The following is a 19996-nucleotide window of genomic DNA, read 5'->3' on the forward strand; positions in this document are numbered from 1 at the left end:
CGCAGGAAAGTGACGTCAGACTCCAGCTCTCAGGCAGGTGAACGTAATATTTACAGTCTATGAGGCGAGCGGGCAGAACGCGCACTACGATGGGTGGCGGGGTGAATCTTTAACGCTGTTACAAGCTCCAAACTAGATGTTGCCCTGATTTTGATTCAGTTTTGGCCTTGTAGTTGATTATTCTTTTAATAACTACAAAACAACCTCTGAAAGGGAGAGAGAGCTCATACAGTCGGTCGAGAGGGAGAGTGTGTGCCATTACGCACAGAGGATGAGACACTTTGTGCACAGAGCTGGAGAGATTATTTGAAACAGAAAATTCAATCGATAATCTTTTTTTAATGTAATTAAGTTAAGCAGAGAAGAGAGTGATCTATAATCTATCAATAAACCGGTTTTAGGACACGTATGTGTGAATTTCACAGCGTGCAGATGCTGAGTGACTCTCACGGTCAGAGATAGTGGGCATGGTGTCACGTGTGAGACTTTCTCAGCTCTGGTTATAAAGCTGCTGCGTCATGCTCGCTGAAAGTTCAGTGTGCACTGAAAAAAACACTCCGATCACCACCTGTATCACAGTGTGAACTAAAGTCTGCCCTAGTGTTAAAGATTCACCTCGCCACCCATCGTACTGCGCGTTCTGCTCACTCCCCTCATAGACTGTAAATATTACGTTCACCTGCGTGGGAGCTGGAGTCTGACGTCACTTTCCTGCGCCAATTCGTTTTCGAGTTTGAATTATGATCACTTTTTAGCACGGCAAGTTTGAAAACGAAAAGCCGAGCAGAGTAAAAGTATAATGCAAACTGGATGACTGAATATTCATTTTAAATATAGGTCAAATAATGCACCTATATTCTGAAAATTAAAACATGTTTCTGTTACTGCATTTTCATTTTAAAATTAGCTTTTTCATTTGAATTATGATACAGATTAAGCGGGGCATTTTTTGAAAATGATAAAGCAAATGTCATTTTCTTCCTCATTTTAATTTAGTCAAGAATGTGCATTTTTAAAGTTGAAAACTAAAATTCAAATTAGATAAATTAATCATAATTTTATTTTTGAGTCAAATAATACACTCATATTCTGAAAGTTAAAAATAATTTCTGTTAATGCATTTGAATTTTCAAATTAGCTTTATCATTTGAATTCTGATCACTAATCGCTTCCATACCCTTACGCAAAATGGGGCCCCACACACATCTGCTCACACAGATAAGCTTGTTTACCAAACAGCACAAACTGGTCAAAACAAGCAGAGTTCTCATAAGAAGGAGCCTCTCTCTATGCTTTGATTACATTCACTGCCACCAGCTCTATTTCTTCTACCTTCCTGTAGACATGCCTCGGCAATTCCCAAAAGTTACTCTGAGTGAGAAGGAGACGGAGCACAGCTTTGAGCAGAGAAAGTATATGCATCAGCGCTTAAAGAAGAAGACAACAAGGATGCCTTGTCGATGTTCACAGGGCCAGAGGACTGCCCGATCGGCCTCCAACAAGCAAAGGATCATGAACTGCTTATGGAGCGGGCAGAGCAGCAGTCAGAGGAGAGCACCAAGAGGTATGCCCCCCTTAAGAACTTTAAAATGATTGTTTTGGGACTTGCGGCAAAGGTATGTGTGCATACACTAATCTTATTGCAAATCTTGCAGAAGGAAAAGTTTGAAGATGATTCGATCGCAGTCAATGTACCTGCAGATCCCAGTGAATACAGACTGGACGCGATCAGTGACACCATTTATGCCACAAAGTGCTTGAGTGTTTGTGTCTGAGAGGGACACACAGACAGACACAGATATAAATACTAGACAGCATACTATAGGCCTGCTTGTGAGTGTGGCCTTCTCTTTGTTGACAGTCAGTTTTGACATATTGTCAGGATTAGAAGCTCTGTCAACATGATGACACTGCCCCCCTGAAAATAGAGAGATAGGCAGTCTGAGAAACAACACTGTAGGTGTGTGTCACCCTCAAATCATAGCCTGCCTGAGACTGAACAAACATTCAGACAGAAGTTAGCAATGAACCTTACAACTACCCCGGATATGAGCAGCACCGAAGGTAAGAGCAGAACTGATGAGAGGCATTGATATAACAATAATCGTCAAAATGTCTGTGGAATCATGTTACTTATAGGCTATTTTCTACTTCACTGTTTCAAACAGACAACTCAAAGGAGTCTGAGAGGCTCAGCATCAATGTTAGTCCACTGTAGGTTTCTCTGACTCTATGACCTAAATATTCATGGCAGGGTGTAATGAATAAAACTGAATGAAATATCCTAAAATAGAACAAAGTCATAAAATCAATTAGCTACACTTCCAAAAGACAATGAAGAAAATTATTTTGCTACACCAAGGCTAATCTACAAATTCTGACGATTGAGCTCATTAATGTATCTTCTTTGTTTTAACTTGTATATTAAAGTCCATGTTACAGATCTCACATAGCGTCTCTACTCCCTACTCGGGCTGTAAACAGTGCAGGGCACATCAAAACAAGATAAAACGTGATAGAAATAACTTTTCTGCAAACTGTTCCTTTACAACGGAGGCCTCGTAAAGTTGGCAAGTATTGCTTTAAGTCATCAAAGTCAGATAAAAGTTGATTAGATTCACCAGAGCTAACGTTATCTGTGGACTGACTTTAAGAATTTGTGAGACTTTATATCCTCATGTTAGTTTTTTTTTTTTGAATGATTAGTGTACTTTTTTTTATTTAGGCTATTGTTATTTTCGTAGTAAAATGTATTAAGGATTTACAACAAGAGTGTCTCCTCTCTTTATTATGATGTTTTTAGTTATTAGCCTTTTCCTGTCCAGTTTTGTATAGGCTGTATAGGCTACAGGTAAAAACAATATCCATCCTTTAATGTGCGTTTATTTGTGTGGATGAAACAGTAGTTTACGAAGAAGACGTGAATGTTTTTGTGTCAGAGATTAAATCACTGGTGGCATTAGACTAAATAATTAATAAGGCCATTATTTCAGATCAATACCACTTTAAGAGCCTTTAAGCAGTGATACACACACAGCTGATGTCAGGATAGTGTTGTGTGTCTGGAATGATAATATTCCTTGAAGCATCCTGGCATGGTTTAAAAGTGGCTAAAACTGTATCACATTATGCATCATGGCCTTTCTCTGTTATTGCTGTAGTACCCTGATAAGCAGACTCTTTACTTCTACAGATATCAACATGACACTGTCAGTTCAGCCAGGTTATCTACCCGCAGACACAAACATAGCTCCTGTACTTTAACAAGGAGAGTGACTGTAAACAGATGTAGCACATCCAGATTTAATCTGTTCTAAAAAGATTGTGTTTCTAAATCAGTTTGAAAGAATGTTCACCTCTAAAGGTGTCATGAATACAGATAAAAATACAGTGGTAAATAAATAACACACATTATAGTTTTCATGTTAGTGTCTATGGCACTGCTGGCATAAGCTGATAATAATACAACTTTTGGTTTTAGAACTCATTTGTTAAAGAGAGAAGTATAGCAAATAATGTAAAAAGAAATGCAGTAAACAGGAAATGATGATGAAATAAAAGATAAATATGGACGTTAACAAAGCTAATGTTTTAAATACGGATATACACAGTAAGATGGGTTGTGAAGGGATGCTAACTGGTTTAGACTGACGTAACATGGTTACATTACAATGCCACCCTAAAAATCTCAAGTTTGTGACAACACATATAAACGTGATCTTGCAAGACAAGAGCAACTAAAGCATTTGAACATATTGTTGAGCCAAAGGGAACACTTCACACAGTGCTCTGCGGGCGGTGATACTGTGCAGCTGTTCTTGAATGTCCCAAAACCAACCCTCACACACAGGGCCGCCCCTGGCCAAATTGGGGCCCTACGCAGAATTTTATTTTGAGGCCCCCCCTACAAAATGACTGTATCACGAAATGCCATTTAGGTTTACAACCTTTATTAGTAGGAACAAATCAAATGAGCAGCCTCTATCAACAATGGAACAAGTCTTTTACAGATGCACACGTCTGCATTTGATGCAAAGTCATCAATGAGGTCATCATATGACAGCTGCTGTGCCTTAAAAGGCCCTCGGCGCACAAATTCAACCCGATCGACATCTGATAGGTGTGCTGGCCACAGAGCAGGATCAACTGGTTGTGCACTTGGAGTAGTGATAGTAGCATCTGTAGCTGAAGAGATGTTGCTTGATGGCCCTGGTGACGTGCTGGGTGCTGCTGCATTTGTACCTACAATTCTACAATTCACTTAGCAGACGCTTTTATCCAAAGCGACGTACATCAGAGAGTAAGAACAACACAAGCAAGGATCTAGAAAAAAGGGAACAATGTCAGTAAGAGCAAACGATCAGCTTTGAGTCTGATTGGACACACAGGTGCTGACAGGAAGTGACCAGAGGCAAAGCACAACATTGACGGCAGTTCTTGAGAGCTCATCATCATCAATGATATCAATGATATCGAAACCATCATCATTAAGTGACATACCTGTTGACATGGTGCTTGATGGCCCTTGTGACGTACTGGGCGCTGGCTCCGTGTCACCCTTAGTAACAAACTTCAGCATTGACCCCGTTATGACAAGAAATCCATCATACAAGCAGATTATTAAGATTTGTTTTGGTCTTAATGGTAAATTACACAATGAAATTAATGTAAATACTAGCCTCACAAAGATTAAAATGCAATTAATGCAAATACGACTACAACTAATAATAATATTCATTATGATTTGATGATATTTCTATATTTAAATATTTTTATATACTTATTTTTATACTTAGGTTCTATATTCCTACACTGCTGTTTGCTGCTGCAACGCTTTACATTTCTCCATTGTGGGTCAAATAAAATATTACCTTAATTTATCTTATTTTATCTAATCTTATATGTCTGTTATGAATTAAATTCACCAAGAGATGGCAACATTTTACCTCCATTAATATAGCCCAAAACTTCTATTGATAGCATAGATTGATAGGCTACAAACCTGAGCCAACATGTGACCACCAACTGGTCAATTAACCACTCCTTTTTCAACAGAGGTGAATGTATATGCAGTTAACAAGACATTCAATAAATGATAATCAGGGCCGCTGGAAAATTTAATCTCCAGTCCACATCTAGACAGAATGATCCTCTCTTCTGTCTCATAATAATAATAACTTTATTTATATAAATGATTAGCAGGCTAGCAGCTGGGGTGTTTATGCCACAAAGTTTTTCTTTTTTATTTCAACAACATACCTTCAAGTGAAGCACGAGCCTCCTCTTGTTTTGACTTTCTCTTTCTTTTGCTTTTGTTTGGAGGCCAACTGCCTGTCGGCGCATCTGACCGCTGATTGGTCCGCGGTGTCACATTACTCGTCTCTTTTTTTTTCCTCTCCTGCCTCGGGCTTGACTTGGTGCTCTACGCGCGCCTCACGGCAGCGATGCGCGTCCTTTGCGCGTTTGCAGAGAATACTGCACATACTTGCGCAAAATGGGGCCCACACACATCTGCTCACACAGATAAGCTTGTTTACCAAACAGCACAAACTGGCCAAAACAAGCAGAGTTCTCATAAGAAGGAGCCTCTCTCTATGCTTTGATTACATTCACTGCCACCAGCCCTATTTCTTCTACCTTCCTGCAGACATGCCTCGGCAATTCCCAAAAGTTACTCTGAGTGAGAAGGAGAAGGAGACACAGCTTCGAGCAGAGAAAGTATATGCATCAGCGCTTAAAGAAGAAGACAACAAGGATGCCTTGTCGATGTTCACAGTGCCAGAGGACTGCCCGATCGGCCTCCAACAAGCAAAGGATCATGAACTGCTTAAGGAGCTGGCAGAGCAGCAGTCAGCGGAGAGCACCAAGAGGTATGCCCCCCTCAAGAACTTTAAAATGATTGTTTTGGGACTTGCGGCAAAGGTATGTGTGCATACACTAATCTTATTGCAAATCTTGCAGAAGGAAAAGCTTGAAGAGGATTCGATCGCAGTCAATGTACCTGCAGATCCCAGTGAATACCGACCGTACGCGGTCAGTGACATCATTTATGTCCCCCAGCTCCACCTGCTCCTCATTGCCAGAAAACTGTCCTGATTACCAGAGGGTCACAATCAGTGGTGATTACTGTGCTGGAGTAAGTACAACAGACTAATTACAACAAGAATGCAACAGACTGATCTGATCACGGCCTGATGGTGGGCCGCTGGACATCATTTATAATAAACAAATAAAATCGTTTTTTTATTTGTTTTTGCACTTTAGTGTTGATCACAAATCATATATAAATGCATGTGAATGTATTTCTTGTATTATGGTTCTAATATAAACAATTGTGTACACAAGGTAACATGTGCTTATTGACTATTGCAAAATCAAAACCTGAAACTATTTGTTGTAACTGACTTGTTGTGGCCCACCAACAGTACCTCGAGGACCCAATAGGGGGCTGCAAAGCACACTTTATTACTGAACTAAAGCCTGACCATCATGGGCAGAGAAAATGAATTATTTCAGAGCTTTGCCTTTTGTGTGTTTTACTGTACCAGTTGTATAATTTTCATTTTAAAAGAATATTGTTTTAATGTCATGTCCATTCTCCATTCAGATCACAGTGGAGAACTATGAGCAGGCAGCCAAAAGTCTGTTTAAAGCTCTACTTATTCGGGAGAAATACTCAAAGCTAGCCTATCACAGATTCTGCAGAACGACGGCTCAGTTCCTGCGCAGTGCCGTGAACACGAGATGGAGCGAAGATGATGAATTTATGCCAGGTTTGCATTGTACTGTTATAAGAGCTGCACACTCTTTGGGTTTATTCTGGTTCATAAGGTAGTAACAGAACACTGTTTTGTCCTAAAGATATGTGCCCTCATCCAAAACATGGAGAGGATCCCTACAGCATGGAGAACATCCCTGAGAACCTGAACTATGAGCTGAAGATGAAGGACGGGATAGTGTGCGTGTATGACAGTGTTGAGGCTCTGGAAGAAAACAAACCACATGACCTTCCTTACCCAGACTTGGAGACCTTTGCTATAGACCTTAGTCACGTGCTGTCAATGATCGCAGACGGACCCACGTAAGTTGCCAAAACAAAAGAGCACTATACAGATACGATGGTTGAATAAACAATGCTTCCCTGTCAATCCAGTTCATGCCTATTACGTGGCACCTAATTACACATGTTAAAACTGAGGCCCACTCTGATTCTTCAGGAAGACCTACTGTCATAGACGACTAAACTTCTTAAGTTCAAAGTTCTACCTCCATGAGATGCTAAATGAGATGGCTGAGCTAAAGGAGCTGAAGAGTGTGCCTCACAGAGATTTCTACAATGTTAGAAAGGTCAGATATCAAAAATGGTGCCTATTTAAAGCCCTTTAATATCATTTTTTATTTTAATTTTTTCTCCATTAAGTTGAATACTTTTTCACAAAATAAAGATATAGAAAAACTAGGTGTGTGTGTGTTTTAACACTCAGTTGTCTAGTCTATGTTACATAGACATGGTTTCTCCCCTCAGGTGGACACACACATTCATGCAGCAGCCTGCATGTCTCAGAAACAGCTGCTGACCTTCATCCAGAAAACATACGAGACCGATTCTGACCGCGTGGTGTTGGAAAAGGTGGGACAAAAGATGACCCTGCAGCAGGTTTTCCACAGCATCAATAAGGATCCCTATGACCTCACCGTGGACTCTCTGGATGTGCATGCTGTAAGTACAGTAGAAAATGCCACCACATTTAATCAGTGTTTTTAAAAAAGAGTTTTTTCAGAACTGAGATTATATAAAAATGTCATGTAATAAAATACTCTGTTACTGTTGCTGTCTCTGCCCCTTAACACCAATTCATTTCACTGCCAGTGCAGGTAAATAGCATTTCGATCAGTTGTATTTCTTTTTACTGACCATTCTGTGATTAATCTCTACAGGGGAGACAAACCTTCCACCGGTTTGATAAATTTAATTCCAAGTATAACCCAGTGGGAGCGAGTGAACTTCGAGAGATCTTCCTGAAGACAGATAACCTCATCAATGGAGAGTACTTTGCCAGCATCATAAAGGTAGAGTACTAGGTAATCTCGCATTTGAAGTCAGAGCTGATGCAGGGACAGTTTACCACATTCTTCTTCTTCCATTTACAGGAAGTTTCCCATGACCTGGAGGAGAGTAAGTATCAGCATGCAGAGCCACGTCTCTCCATCTATGGGCGCTCTCCTGAGGAATGGGACAGTCTGTCTAAGTGGTTTATTCATCAGAAAGTCCACTCACCAAATATGAGGTGGATTATCCAAGTGCCCAGAATATAGTGAGTCTGACTAACTAAACAACTATTCACTTTTTTATTTTCCAGAATCATACATCTCAGAATTTTTGTTTGAATCTAATTTTTTTATGGGTTTCAGTGATATTTTCAAGTCCAAGAAGCTGGTTCATAATTTTGCCAAGATGCTGGAGAACATTTTCCTCCCTCTGTTTGAGGCAACGGTCAATCCCCAGAAACACAAAGAACTCCATGTCTTCCTAAAATATGTAAGATTGATTATTTTAGGTTTCATCTTACGTAAAGGCTTTATATGTGATTTTTTGATCCAGATGTCGCCCTTGAGCACCAACATGAAACCAAAACATCTTGCACTGCATTGTTGTGTTAGCATTCATGCTAGCAATCTTTATTATGCCCGTATCTTCACACTGCATGTAAATTACCTGAAAGGACCGTGATCTAAAAATGCTTACGTGACATTCAGTGAAGCAGTGAGTACAGTATGTTATTCTTCTTTTCTCTAGTCCCTCAATTAAACAACTTTTATTCGCAAGGGGATGAGCTGGCCGGCCGTCCGGGCGATGTGAACAAACTGAAGATAGGATATTCGGAAAGCATCACAGACAGCGGGACTCAGGTGTTACACCCATTGTAGACAGTCATGACTCACAGAGTTATTTTCAGAGGATATACTTGATTTCTATTATATTTAAGTGTGAAAAATTGCATATAAAGCCTTTAAACAAAACATAACCATTTGGAGTAAAATTATATAACTAGTGTGCTTATTAACCTTGTAGTTCATGCAAAAAATAGTTCTTCCATCACAGTGGTAAATAATGCTTGTGTGTGCAGGTGTCAGGTTTTGACAGTGTGGACGACGAGTCCAAACACAGCGATCACATGTTCTCCTTCAGGAGCCCAAAGCCAGAGCAGTGGACTGCAGATGAGAACCCTCCATACAGTTACTACATCTTCCACATGTACGCAAACATCATGGTCCTCAACAACCTCAGGAAGTAAGACCTGCAGCCTTCCTGATGGGTCACAACATGCACTATTATTAAAGGACATTGCTTTGCTTAAACCTTTCTTGTTCTGAACTCTCACAGCTAAGGAGAATACATATTAAATATTAAATATTGACATGTTTACTGACTTCTTCATTCTGTTCTTTCCTATCCTCTTCAGAGAGCGTGGATTGAGCACCTTCCAGTTCCGTCCCCACTGTGGAGAAACGGGCTCAATCACACATTTAGTCTCTGCCTTCCTGACATCTGACAACATCTCACATGGACTCAACTTGAAAAAGGTACTTCAGACTTGCTAAAGCTGCCATGTTTGATCCTTATTTTAAAATGATAAAGGTTCGGGATTCAGATACTTTCTACAGAATCTAAAGGCGTTTTCACACCGCAGGAACTTCCTCATAGCTCTGGGAACTGTTAAAACTCTCCTCCTTCTTTATTCATGCGCAGGAACTATGAACTATCTCCGGTCATAGAACCCGGTTAAGAGGAACCTTTTTAGCTCCTACTTCAGTGTAGATACCATGGCGGTGCGAATGCAGACAGAAAAAAAGTTCCTATGGTGTGTAGTTATCAGGGAACTTCCTAGTTCCTCTGGCAAATCTCTAAAGACTCTTCAACTGGCCCAGAATGCTGCAGCTCGTGTACTGACCAGAACCAGGAAATGGGACCACATCACTCCTGTCCTGGCTTCTCTGCACTGGCTCCCTAATACAGTCTAGAATAGAATTCAAGATCCATCTTCTCACCTACAAAGCTCTAAATGGCCAGGCACCATCTTACCTGAAAGAGCTACTAGTGCCGTACTGTCTCTCGAGAGCGTTACGGTCCCGGAGTGCAGGCCTGCTGGTGGTACCTACAGTCTCCAAGTGTACTATGGGGGGTAAAGCCTTCAGTTATTGGGCTCCTCTCCTCTGGAACCGCCTTCCAGCCGAGGTCCAGGAGGCAGACACAGTCTGTATTTTTAAGAATAGACTTAAAACTTTCCTTTTTGATAAATCTTATAGTTAGGGCTGGTGCTGGTGTAGACCAGCTCTTAGTTATGCTGCTATAGGCTTAGACTACCGGGGGAACTGGCACCCTGAGCTCCTCTCTCTCTCTCTCTCTCTCTCTCTCTCTGTGCATATACAGTACATCATTTTACTGCATGTATCTCTCTATAAATCTCAGTCACTAACCACCTACTTTCCTGGGAGTTCTTGAGCTCTCCTAGGCTCCTCAAGATCGTCGGTTGACGGCTTGCCAGAACAACCCCCCCCCCACACACACACACACACACACACACACACCCCCTCCCCTCCCCACCGGATTACTGATGGACGGTCTACCTCCCCCCACCCCCTTGCTCTCTATCCCTCTTCCTGCATCTTATCCCATCTCTCCCCCTATCCCTTTCCAAGCCCGGTGCAGTCTAGGCCTGTGAAGGCTGTTTCGTCATGAGCCGGGGATCCGGCCAAAGATTTCTGCCTTTTAATAAGGCAGTTTTTTCTTACCACTGTAACTTTTGCTGCTTTGTTAAAGTGCTCATGATGGATAGGCCGGATCTTTGTAACATAGCAATAAGTAAGGTCTTTTAACTGCTTTTTGTAACATAACAATGAGTAAGGTCTTTTTACTTGCTCTTTTGTAATGTTAACAGACAATGAGTAAGGTCTTTTTACTTGCTCTTTTGTAATGTTAACAGACAATGAGTAAGGTCTTTTTACTTGCTCTTTTGTAATGTTAACAGACAATGAGTAAGGTATTTTACCTGCTTCTTGTAAAGTGTCTCGAGATAACACTTGTTATGAGTTGACGCTATACAAATAAAAATTGATTGATTGATTGATTGATTGATTGATAGTGGAGAGATCCTCTTCAAAAAGTCAGCAGAACTGTTTGGTCCGAAAACACACCAGAGCAGACAAGGAGTAACATAACTGCTGCTTTGCATGCTACAGATCAGTTATTTGATTCTCTCATGCTTTGTTCTTTTTGAAAATACATTACAGCAACCAAAAATGTGAAACTCAATAAAGGATTAGTTTCTATAATACTTTGACTTTGGGACAATAACTACATTATCAACAATGAAATGACTTTATCAGGGAACAGTTTGAGCTGGAGGTGAGAGAGGAGAGATTGGATGTTTTTAGTTTCTAGATATTTGACAGTATGCTTCAGAAACAGGGGAGAACGCGTGCTCTGAAGAAAAACAATAGCGCTGATATCGATCTACAACCCAAACTGCAAAGATAATTAGTTTTTTAGTGATTTTGTTCAATAATATAGAAGGGTATTTTTATTTCACAAGTTTCTGATTGTAAGTTAGGACGTCAGTCAAGGTTTACAAATTATAATATTGGATCAGATTGTGTTCATTATTTGAAACTCAAACAAAATGTTATGTTTTAGTTTTAACAATGTAATACTTGTAAGTCCCTGTGTGCCACCAGGTGGAGCTGCAGAATAAACACAGCTCACTACAAAGATTACTAGAAGATGACTCACTTATATATTTAGATAGAACGTGACATAAGGAAGCTTGGACATCAAGAAGCAGAACTTTTTTCAACATCTGCATGCTGTATGCGTTTGTCTGGCTGTAAAATATGGTTTTTTTTTTTCCATCTTTCTCTCAGAGTCCTGTGCTGCAGTACCTGTACTACCTGGCCCAGGTTCCGATTGCAATGTCACCACTCAGCAACAACAGTCTGTTTCTGGAGTACTCCAAAAATCCTCTCAGAGAGTTCCTACGCAAAGGCCTGTGTGTGTCTCTGTCCACAGATGATCCCATGCAATTCCACTACACCAAGGTAAACGCACAGGAAATATACAGGTTAAATACTGTTTCTATGAGGCACTTCATCAGTACATCAGAATCATTCAGAACAATCACACTAAACATACTTATTAATAGAAATGATCAATTGTTTGTGTGTCCTTGTTCTAGGAACCATTAATGGAAGAGTATGCCATTGCAGCTCAGCTCTGGAAGCTCAGCACCTGTGATGTGTGTGAAATAGCCAGGAACAGCGTGCTGCAAAGCGGACTGTCTCATCAGGTACAGAGAAACTCTCTCCTCTCCTTGTAACTTTTACTCGGCTGTGCTAGGAATGGCAAAAAATCTCCATCCCATTTGTTCTCATCCGTCTGTATGCTCTGTTGTTTTTTTTAACAGGACAAGAAACACTTCCTCGGTGTAAACTATCTCAAAGACGGACCTGAAGGGAACGATATCTGTCGGACCGATGTGGCACAGATCCGTATGGCCTACAGGCATGAGACGCTGTGTAATGAACTTAGCTTTATAGTGGATGCAGTGAAGTCTGAAGCCATGGGTTCAATCTATGAATAAAGTGGATCGTCTTTTATCAGAATCCAGGCAAGCAGAGATCTCGGTAATCACCGTTAAGCTTCATTTTGAAATGCTATGATGATTATATGATTCATCAACAATGTGAATGTCGTTTTAAGCTGTTAACAAGCTGATAACAGTGTTGGGCCACGCAGGCTTAGGACAGTCAAACCATGGACTTGGGCCTGCACCTCTGTGCCTTTGAGTTATTTACTGAGATCACAAAGAGCCCTAAAAGGACTCTTTATCCCAGAATCCCCTGCGGTACTTCACACCTACGTGTGACGTAAAGGGGGGACCGGAACCTGAGGGAGACCCCACAGGAAGGCGGCCAGGTGACAAAACTCTGAGACTCCCCTCGTTCGCTCTCTTTCCACGCGCTGACTTCAAGTGCTCGGAGACCCAAGCTCATCTCCTGTTTCCTGCAACAATCTTCCTTTGTTTTAAGTTTTGGCGCGCAGATAATCCGCGGCCGGCAGTGTTCTAAATCCCGAGCTCGGATTGTCCAGTAAACGCATCTCAGTTTCTCAGAGAGCGTCAGACTATAACAGATTATCAGAAAGATAACGGTCTTATTCCGTCCTGCAACGAAAGGACATCAACGGACATCTTTCCACTCGACGGAGAACCAACGAAGCCGCTCTTGCCGTAAGGGACCCTCGCCGCCATCAGACGCCTCTACACCAGGACGGACAGAAGATCTATTTTATCGCTGGACTCCTTTTTCCTTCACCGATCGCAGGCAAAGCGATTCACAAGTGAGGCTTAATTAGGTCTGGGCAGAATTAGCTTTAGAGAGTGTTTTTAACAATTGTTTGATTGAAGCAGAAACTGTAATTTTTATCTTTGTTGGACCGTCGCGTCCTGAGTTTTACCTGTTTAAAACTCTTGTTGTTTCCGTTTCGGACCGCTGCGTCCTATATGTGTTTAGCATAACAGCATTATAACCGGGTATTATTCTTCTGATCAGAAAGGCCAGTGTAAGCCGTATTAACTTGAATTTGGCCATTGGTTTGTTTCTGTGAATGAAGGGAATTACTCTGAGTTGTGGCGCGGGATTCGGACTGTGATCCGGCCTCTTCAGGCACGCATTTCTCTCCACCTCTACGCTCCTCTTCTATCCTCTTTTCTTCCCCTTTGACTAACACACACACGCACACACACACACACACACACACACACACACACACACACACACACACACACACACACAGATCTGTACACTCGCGGCCATCCAGACGCCTCAGAGACACAGATCGTGTAGGGCCGAACTCGGTCTCTTTTAGACATTAACGCCACATTAGGTTTTTGTTAGGTTTGTGCCATCGGAAGGGCGACCACGTGGGACGAAGCAATCTCCCCCCTCTTCCCCTTCTCTATCTCTCTTTCATCCACAGACACACACACACACACACACACATTCACACCTCATCCACAAGCCTTGCTTGATAATGTTTGTTGCTTAGATTAGTTTATATTAGTTATTTGTTTGATTAAGTTCATTGATTTTTATTGGTGTTGCTTTGTTTAAATAAATTCTGTTATAATTTAAGAGAGCAGTTGTTGTGATTACTGGTGTATTTGCATTGTGATATAAGCTGGGTGCGAAGGCTTTGTGTATGGATTTCACGCCTTCAATTTATTAAATATAGTTATTAATTATTAATAATATTAGTAATTAAATAACTGATTCGAGACAGATTTGAGTGATATTTTGGTTATATTTTCCTGAGTACAGGGTGGTGCCCCAAAACGAGATTAAACATAGTTTAATGATATTTTATTTATATTATTAATAATTAAATATAATTATTAAAGAATATAACCAAAGTTGACTTGATACAACCCCAACAAATGGTGCCCCGTGTGAGGCCTTCAATAAACCAGCTTTATTGCACTGTAAATGTACAGTAATCCGAACTTAAATCCTAAAAGGGATCTTTCTGAAGAAAATTATATTTTCTTTAAATTTTTGTTGTTTAAGCAAAGCAGACATCAAGCTGTGGCTTAGTTGTGTTGTATGTTGTTGGTTAACGGTTAAAGCAATAACTGTTGTCCCCTTTGTGTCTATACAACAATTGGACATAAGGATGCAGCTAGTGTGACGTTCTCAATGAACTTGATTTGTTGCATTAATCCAGATTTTGATCCTGAAGTATTCTACTAAAGGATTGTGGTGCTCCTTGTTGTTTGAGAGCCATTTGGCCAGATGAGAGTGTAACCTCATCATTGTCGCATAGCCAGCTGTCTGAGAGGTGTGAGTTCCTCCCTTCCTTTGAGGACTTGAGGTGTGAATCCCCTCTCCTAGCTTCCAGAATAGACTGCAGTGATCAGTTGGGAAACCTAGATAAGATTTGCTCTGGTGTTGATCTAGCTTTGTTTAGCTTAGCGTTTTTTAACAGTAATCCACTGTGGTTCCATTTTATCACGAAAATGTGTACCAAGACCCTAGGTGAGCTGGGAGCTGAGACTCCTTTTGGATCAGACGACGCAGCACTGCAAGAAACTGCTGCCGGTCTGACGAACCTCTCCTCAGAGGAGAGTGCCAACCTATATAGCTATTCAATTAGCATTAGTGATAAGAAATTAGAGGAGCTAGTTGATCTGGTCAACCACCGAGCCAGGATCACCCCTAATAAAGACAGAATGTATGCAGAAGACATACATCAACCATGGGCCAAGGCTCGCTGTGGATCAGACGATCCACCCCTTCAAGACGTAGTTGCTAATCTTATCCACCTCCCTATAGAGCAGCTCGACAGTCTGAACTCCTACAGCCTCAGCACATGTGAAGAGAAACTAAAGGGCTTGGTTGAATATGCAAATCAACCAACTGGGAAGCCAACACGCACAACTTCAGATGTTCTAGGCGAAATTCTCCTCATTTATCAGCGCAAATCAAATGTGCAGAATGAGATACACTGGGCACAGCTAGCCCGGGTACAAGAAGAAGGACAGATCCTGCGGGACGACTTCGAAAGAATGCAGGATAAACTAAAGACCTTGCAGGAAAATTGCATGGCCCTGCAGGAGGAGAATAAAACACTGCATGAAAGCAGCAAACTGGCCGAACAGAAGAAACGAAATGACACGGTTCCCAGATTTCAGGATAGGCAGATAAGTACTGTAGCCCCCATGTCAGCTGAGGAAACCTCAGACGAAGGATGGGAGACTGAACCAAGCCCATGGAGGAGGGAGACAGACATGTTGAAGGATCTGGAGGAGAGGGGAAGATACCGCCGGGTCGACCCAGGCACAAAAGCGCACACGTCCTCAGACTACCCGGTAAAGAGCTGGGTGAGTAAAGATGAAGGGCGCCACGCCTCCCCAGACCATGAAGCACCGTCATGGGGAAACGCCCCATGGCCCCCGCGTTCTGCAATACGCTTTGAGCCAAGAGAACCCTCACCCCGCAGGAAGAGGGACTTCACGCCCCCTAGAGACAGGGAGGAGGCACGGGTCCAATCGGGCACTGAATATTACCTGTCCCATGATAGACGGCCACGTCTGAGCCGAACACAAACCCCACCACGGTTGCAACCGTACTACCGTGACAACCACAGGGCTTACGATTCGTCAGACGACTCGGACGGCCCTCGCCAGCCTTCGGGTCAGGGTCTGCGAACCAGGCAGATAGAACCTCAGGCCAAAGATCTGAAGCGTTTTGACCCAGATAGCCCAGATTCAAGTATTAACGACTACCTTAGAGAAGTCGACCATTGTCTCCTTGACCTGCCTCATGCGTCCTCACATGAAAAACTGAAACGGATCTGGAAGACTACGGCTAGGAGTGTCCGTGCTTTCATGGGGACACTCCCACCAAAGGTCCGATCCTTGCAGAAAGGAAACAAATCTGTTAGTCAGCACTTACAAACTGCCAAGCAGAAAGTGTTGGACATGTTTGAATTAATTCAGGGAGCACAGGTAAGCATGGAGCAAGACATATCGTCAGGATATGACTCCGATCCTGGACCAAGCCCCTCAAGAGATCAAACAACCCTGCTGAAAAAGCTCAGTAAAGAACCGAGCAGCCAGGACAACCCAAGGACTGAGGAAATAAGTCTATTTTTCCCTGATTTTGACTGTGGAGCCCCGCTCCTTGGGGAAACGCCCCAGTTCCCTGACAGCTGTGACACCCTTTCACACCTTCACAGGTTTGAATCACCACATAGGAAGGGGGGTGACTTCTCAGCCCCCAGAGGCAGAGATAACACCAGGCCCCCTCCTGCTACCTGTAGGTTCCCATCGCAGGATTCACAGCTGAGGAATATCCAACCCTCAGATGACTCGGATGGCTCCCTTTTACCCAGAGATCAAAGAATGCGCATAAGGCTCATTGAATCTATGGCACAGGATGTAGAGCGGTTTGACCCAGATAACTCAGACCACTGTGTCGATGATTACCTCGGAGCGATTAACCTGTGTCTCAGTGATGTACCTGATGCATCCACAAGAGAAAAAATCAGGCTGATCTGGAAGACAACTTCCAAGAGTGTCCGTAACTTCACGACTACCCTTCAGCCTGAGATCAGATACCAGTACTCTGCGCTCTGCAATGCTTTGCGCCAGGAATACTCCACCTATATTGACCCTGCATCTGCCCTTCTTAGTGCTTTCAGTGTCTTGCACCAGAAGCACGAGGCCCCCAAAGATTATTACTGGCGCCTAAGATCTGCATATTTCCAGGGATGTGAGGCTCCAGGTTTGGAAGAGAACCAAACTTTCAAGTCCATCTTCATGCACAATCTGCATGGCTGCGTGCGGTCAGATGTCACCCTGCATAGTCGTACACATCAGCTTAGTATGAAAGAGATCAAGAGATTCGCACAGGCAGTTTGGCAGACACGCTTACGTCACGTGACACGTGAGGGCAACAAGAGACCACATCACTGGCAGAATAGAGAACAGAGCCAGGGGGGTGAAGGTGGGACTGAACCACAGAGTAGGTTCCAGCCTGGAGAACTGAGAACTACCAGATCCGAACGGAACTCTCGGGATGTCCGTAGCCTGAGACAGAAGGGTAGGTATAACCGGAGTTCCTACGAGCTCCCTAAGGAAGCAAGTTCCCGACAGTTCTGCCAGGGAGTTGGAGCGCATGAAAGAGGTGGTCAGTGGGTCTCCCTCGCTTACAGAGAACCCGATTCTGACTCCACATAGGAGTGGGGGTGTAGCCTCCATTCCGGAAACACAACAATGTCACTCTACCGACATGAATGTTTCCTAGTCCCTGTTTTGTGTTTTGACATTGGTAGGGAGACACATAATGTACATGTACATTTACACACCTTCCCACAGGCTTACTCCTGCCCAGGCTAGGAGTTAGCCCACAAATCTACACCTGATACTCTTCTCTTTCTCTCCTCCTCTTGTCTGTTTGTTTCATTTGTTTTGTTAAAGAATGCACCTTGAGTAGCAAAGCTTTGCTAATGCCTGGTTATGTTTTATGCCTAGCTTTAGACATAATTAGACAGTCTGCCCAGACTTTGCCTCAGTGTCTGTCCAGACCGAATGCCTCTCAAAATGTATGGACTGTTACTCACTAACTATTTGAACACATGGACTGTTGGCCCTATTTGCCCTAAAGACTGTGACCCGCAATCCCATTCTTCAGGACAAAGGGGGGATGTTGGGCCACGCAGGCTTAGGACAGTCAAACCATGGACTTGGGCCTGCACCTCTGTGCCTTTGAGTTATTTACTGAGATCACAAAGAGCCCTAAAAGGACTCTTTATCCCAGAATCCCCTGCGGTACTTCACACCTACGTGTGACGTAAAGGGGGGACCGGAACCTGAGGGAGACCCCACAGGAGGGCGGCCAGGTGACAAAACTCTGAGACTCCCCTCGTTCGCTCTCTTTCCACGCGCTGACTTCAAGTGCTCGGAGACCCAAGCTCACCTCCTGTTTCCTGCAACAATCTTCCTTTGTTTTAAGTTTTGGCGCGCAGATAATCCGCGGCCGGCAGTGTTCTAAATCCCGAGCTCGGATTGTCCAGTGAACGCATCTCAGTTTCTCAGAGAGCGTCAGACTATAACAGATTATCAGAAAGATAACGGTCTTATTCCGTCCTGTAACGAAAGGACATCAACGGACATCTTTCCACTCGACGGAGAACCAACGAAGCCGCTCTTGCCGTGAGGGACCCTCGCTGCCATCAGACGCCTCTACACCAGGACGGACAGAAGATCTATTTTATCGCTGGACTCCTTTTTCCTTCACCGATCGCAGGCAAAGCGATTCACAAGTGAGGCTTAATTAGGTCTGGGCAGAATTAGCTTTAGAGAGTGTTTTTAACAATTGTTTGATTGAAGCAGAAACTGTAATTTTTATCTTTGTTGGACCGTCGCGTCCTGAGTTTTACCTGTTTAAAACTCTTGTTGTTGTTTCCGTTTCGGACCGCTGCGTCCTATATGTGTTTAGCATAACAGCATTATAACCGGGTATTATTCTTCTGATCAGAAAGGCCAGTGTAAGCCGTATTAACTTGAATTCGGCCATTGGTTTGTTTCTGTGAATGAAGGGAATTACTCTGAGTTGTGGCGCGGGATTCAGACTGTGATCCGGCCTCTTCAGGCACGCATTTCTCTCCACCTCTACGCTCCTCTTCTATCCTCTTTTCTTCCCCTTTGACTAACACACACACGCACACACACACACACACACACACACACAGATCTGTACACTCGCGGCCATCCAGACGCCTCAGAGATTTGGCTTAGATTAGTTTATAATAGTTATTTGTTTGATTAAGTTCATTGATTTTTATTGGTGTTGCTTTGTTTAAATAAATTCTGTTATAATTTAAGAGAGCAGTTGTTGTGATTACTGGTGTATTTGCATTGTGATATAAGCTGGGTGCGAAGGCTTTGTGTATGGATTTCACGCCTTCAATTTATTAAATATAGTTATTAATTATTAATAATATTAGTAATTAAATAACTGATTCGAGACAGATTTGAGTGATATTTTGGTTATATTTTCCTGAGTACAGGGTGGTGCCCCAAAACGAGATTAAACATAGTTTAATGATATTTTATTTATATTATTAATAATTAAATATAATTATTAAAGAATATAACCAAAGTTGACTTGATACAACCCCAACAACAGGCAAGTTTCATGGAGTGAAGACCTTGATGACTGCTGTCACTTTCTCACACAAAGATTACTGACTGTATGTGTCAAGTCAGGCTTATTACAGAAACTCTTTATTTATTCACAGCTGTACATTACACTCCATCGGTAAGGAGTCCGTTAAAAAACTTGATGTTTTCAGTCACTTACATCAGACATATGAACACATGGTTGACAAAGTTATGCACAATGTTAAGTCAGACAGTTCTAATAAGAAATTAATATA

The 19996-nt window shown here is 42.5% G+C and overlaps 1 protein-coding gene across 2 annotated transcripts; it reads left to right on the forward strand.

The window, feature by feature from the left end:
- Window positions 1-1251: 1251 nt before the first annotated feature.
- Window positions 1252-19441, forward strand: LOC132974071 (AMP deaminase 3-like). 2 transcript variants are annotated; one of them, XM_061037883.1, is made up of 15 exons: window positions 1252-1564; window positions 5648-5870; window positions 5962-6136; window positions 6608-6773; window positions 6862-7081; window positions 7218-7347; window positions 7526-7720; window positions 7939-8070; window positions 8152-8315; window positions 8413-8539; window positions 9129-9292; window positions 9465-9585; window positions 11923-12096; window positions 12234-12344; window positions 12462-14190. In XM_061037883.1, the coding sequence occupies exons 1-15, from the start codon at window positions 1345-1347 to the stop codon at window positions 12636-12638; spliced, it is 2499 nt and encodes an 832-aa protein (XP_060893866.1). In that variant the 5' UTR covers window positions 1252-1344; the 3' UTR covers window positions 12639-14190. The 2 variants fall into 2 exon arrangements, with proteins under 2 accessions (XP_060893866.1, XP_060893857.1); XM_061037874.1 differs by lacking the exons at window positions 1252-1564; window positions 5648-5870; window positions 5962-6136; ... (8 more) ...; window positions 9465-9585; window positions 11923-12096 and having other exon boundaries at window positions 12232-12344; window positions 12462-19441.
- Window positions 19442-19996: the final 555 nt, after the last annotated feature.

Source organism: Labrus mixtus, chromosome 1 (assembly GCF_963584025.1).
Source record: "Labrus mixtus chromosome 1, fLabMix1.1, whole genome shotgun sequence".
In the NCBI taxonomy this organism is placed as follows: Eukaryota; Metazoa; Chordata; class Actinopteri; order Labriformes; family Labridae; genus Labrus; species Labrus mixtus.

Coding starts and splice junctions, on each gene's coding strand:
- LOC132974071 (XM_061037874.1), top strand. CDS start 15,072: ATGTGTACCAAGACCCTAGGTGAGCTGGGAGCTGAGACTCCTTTTGGA.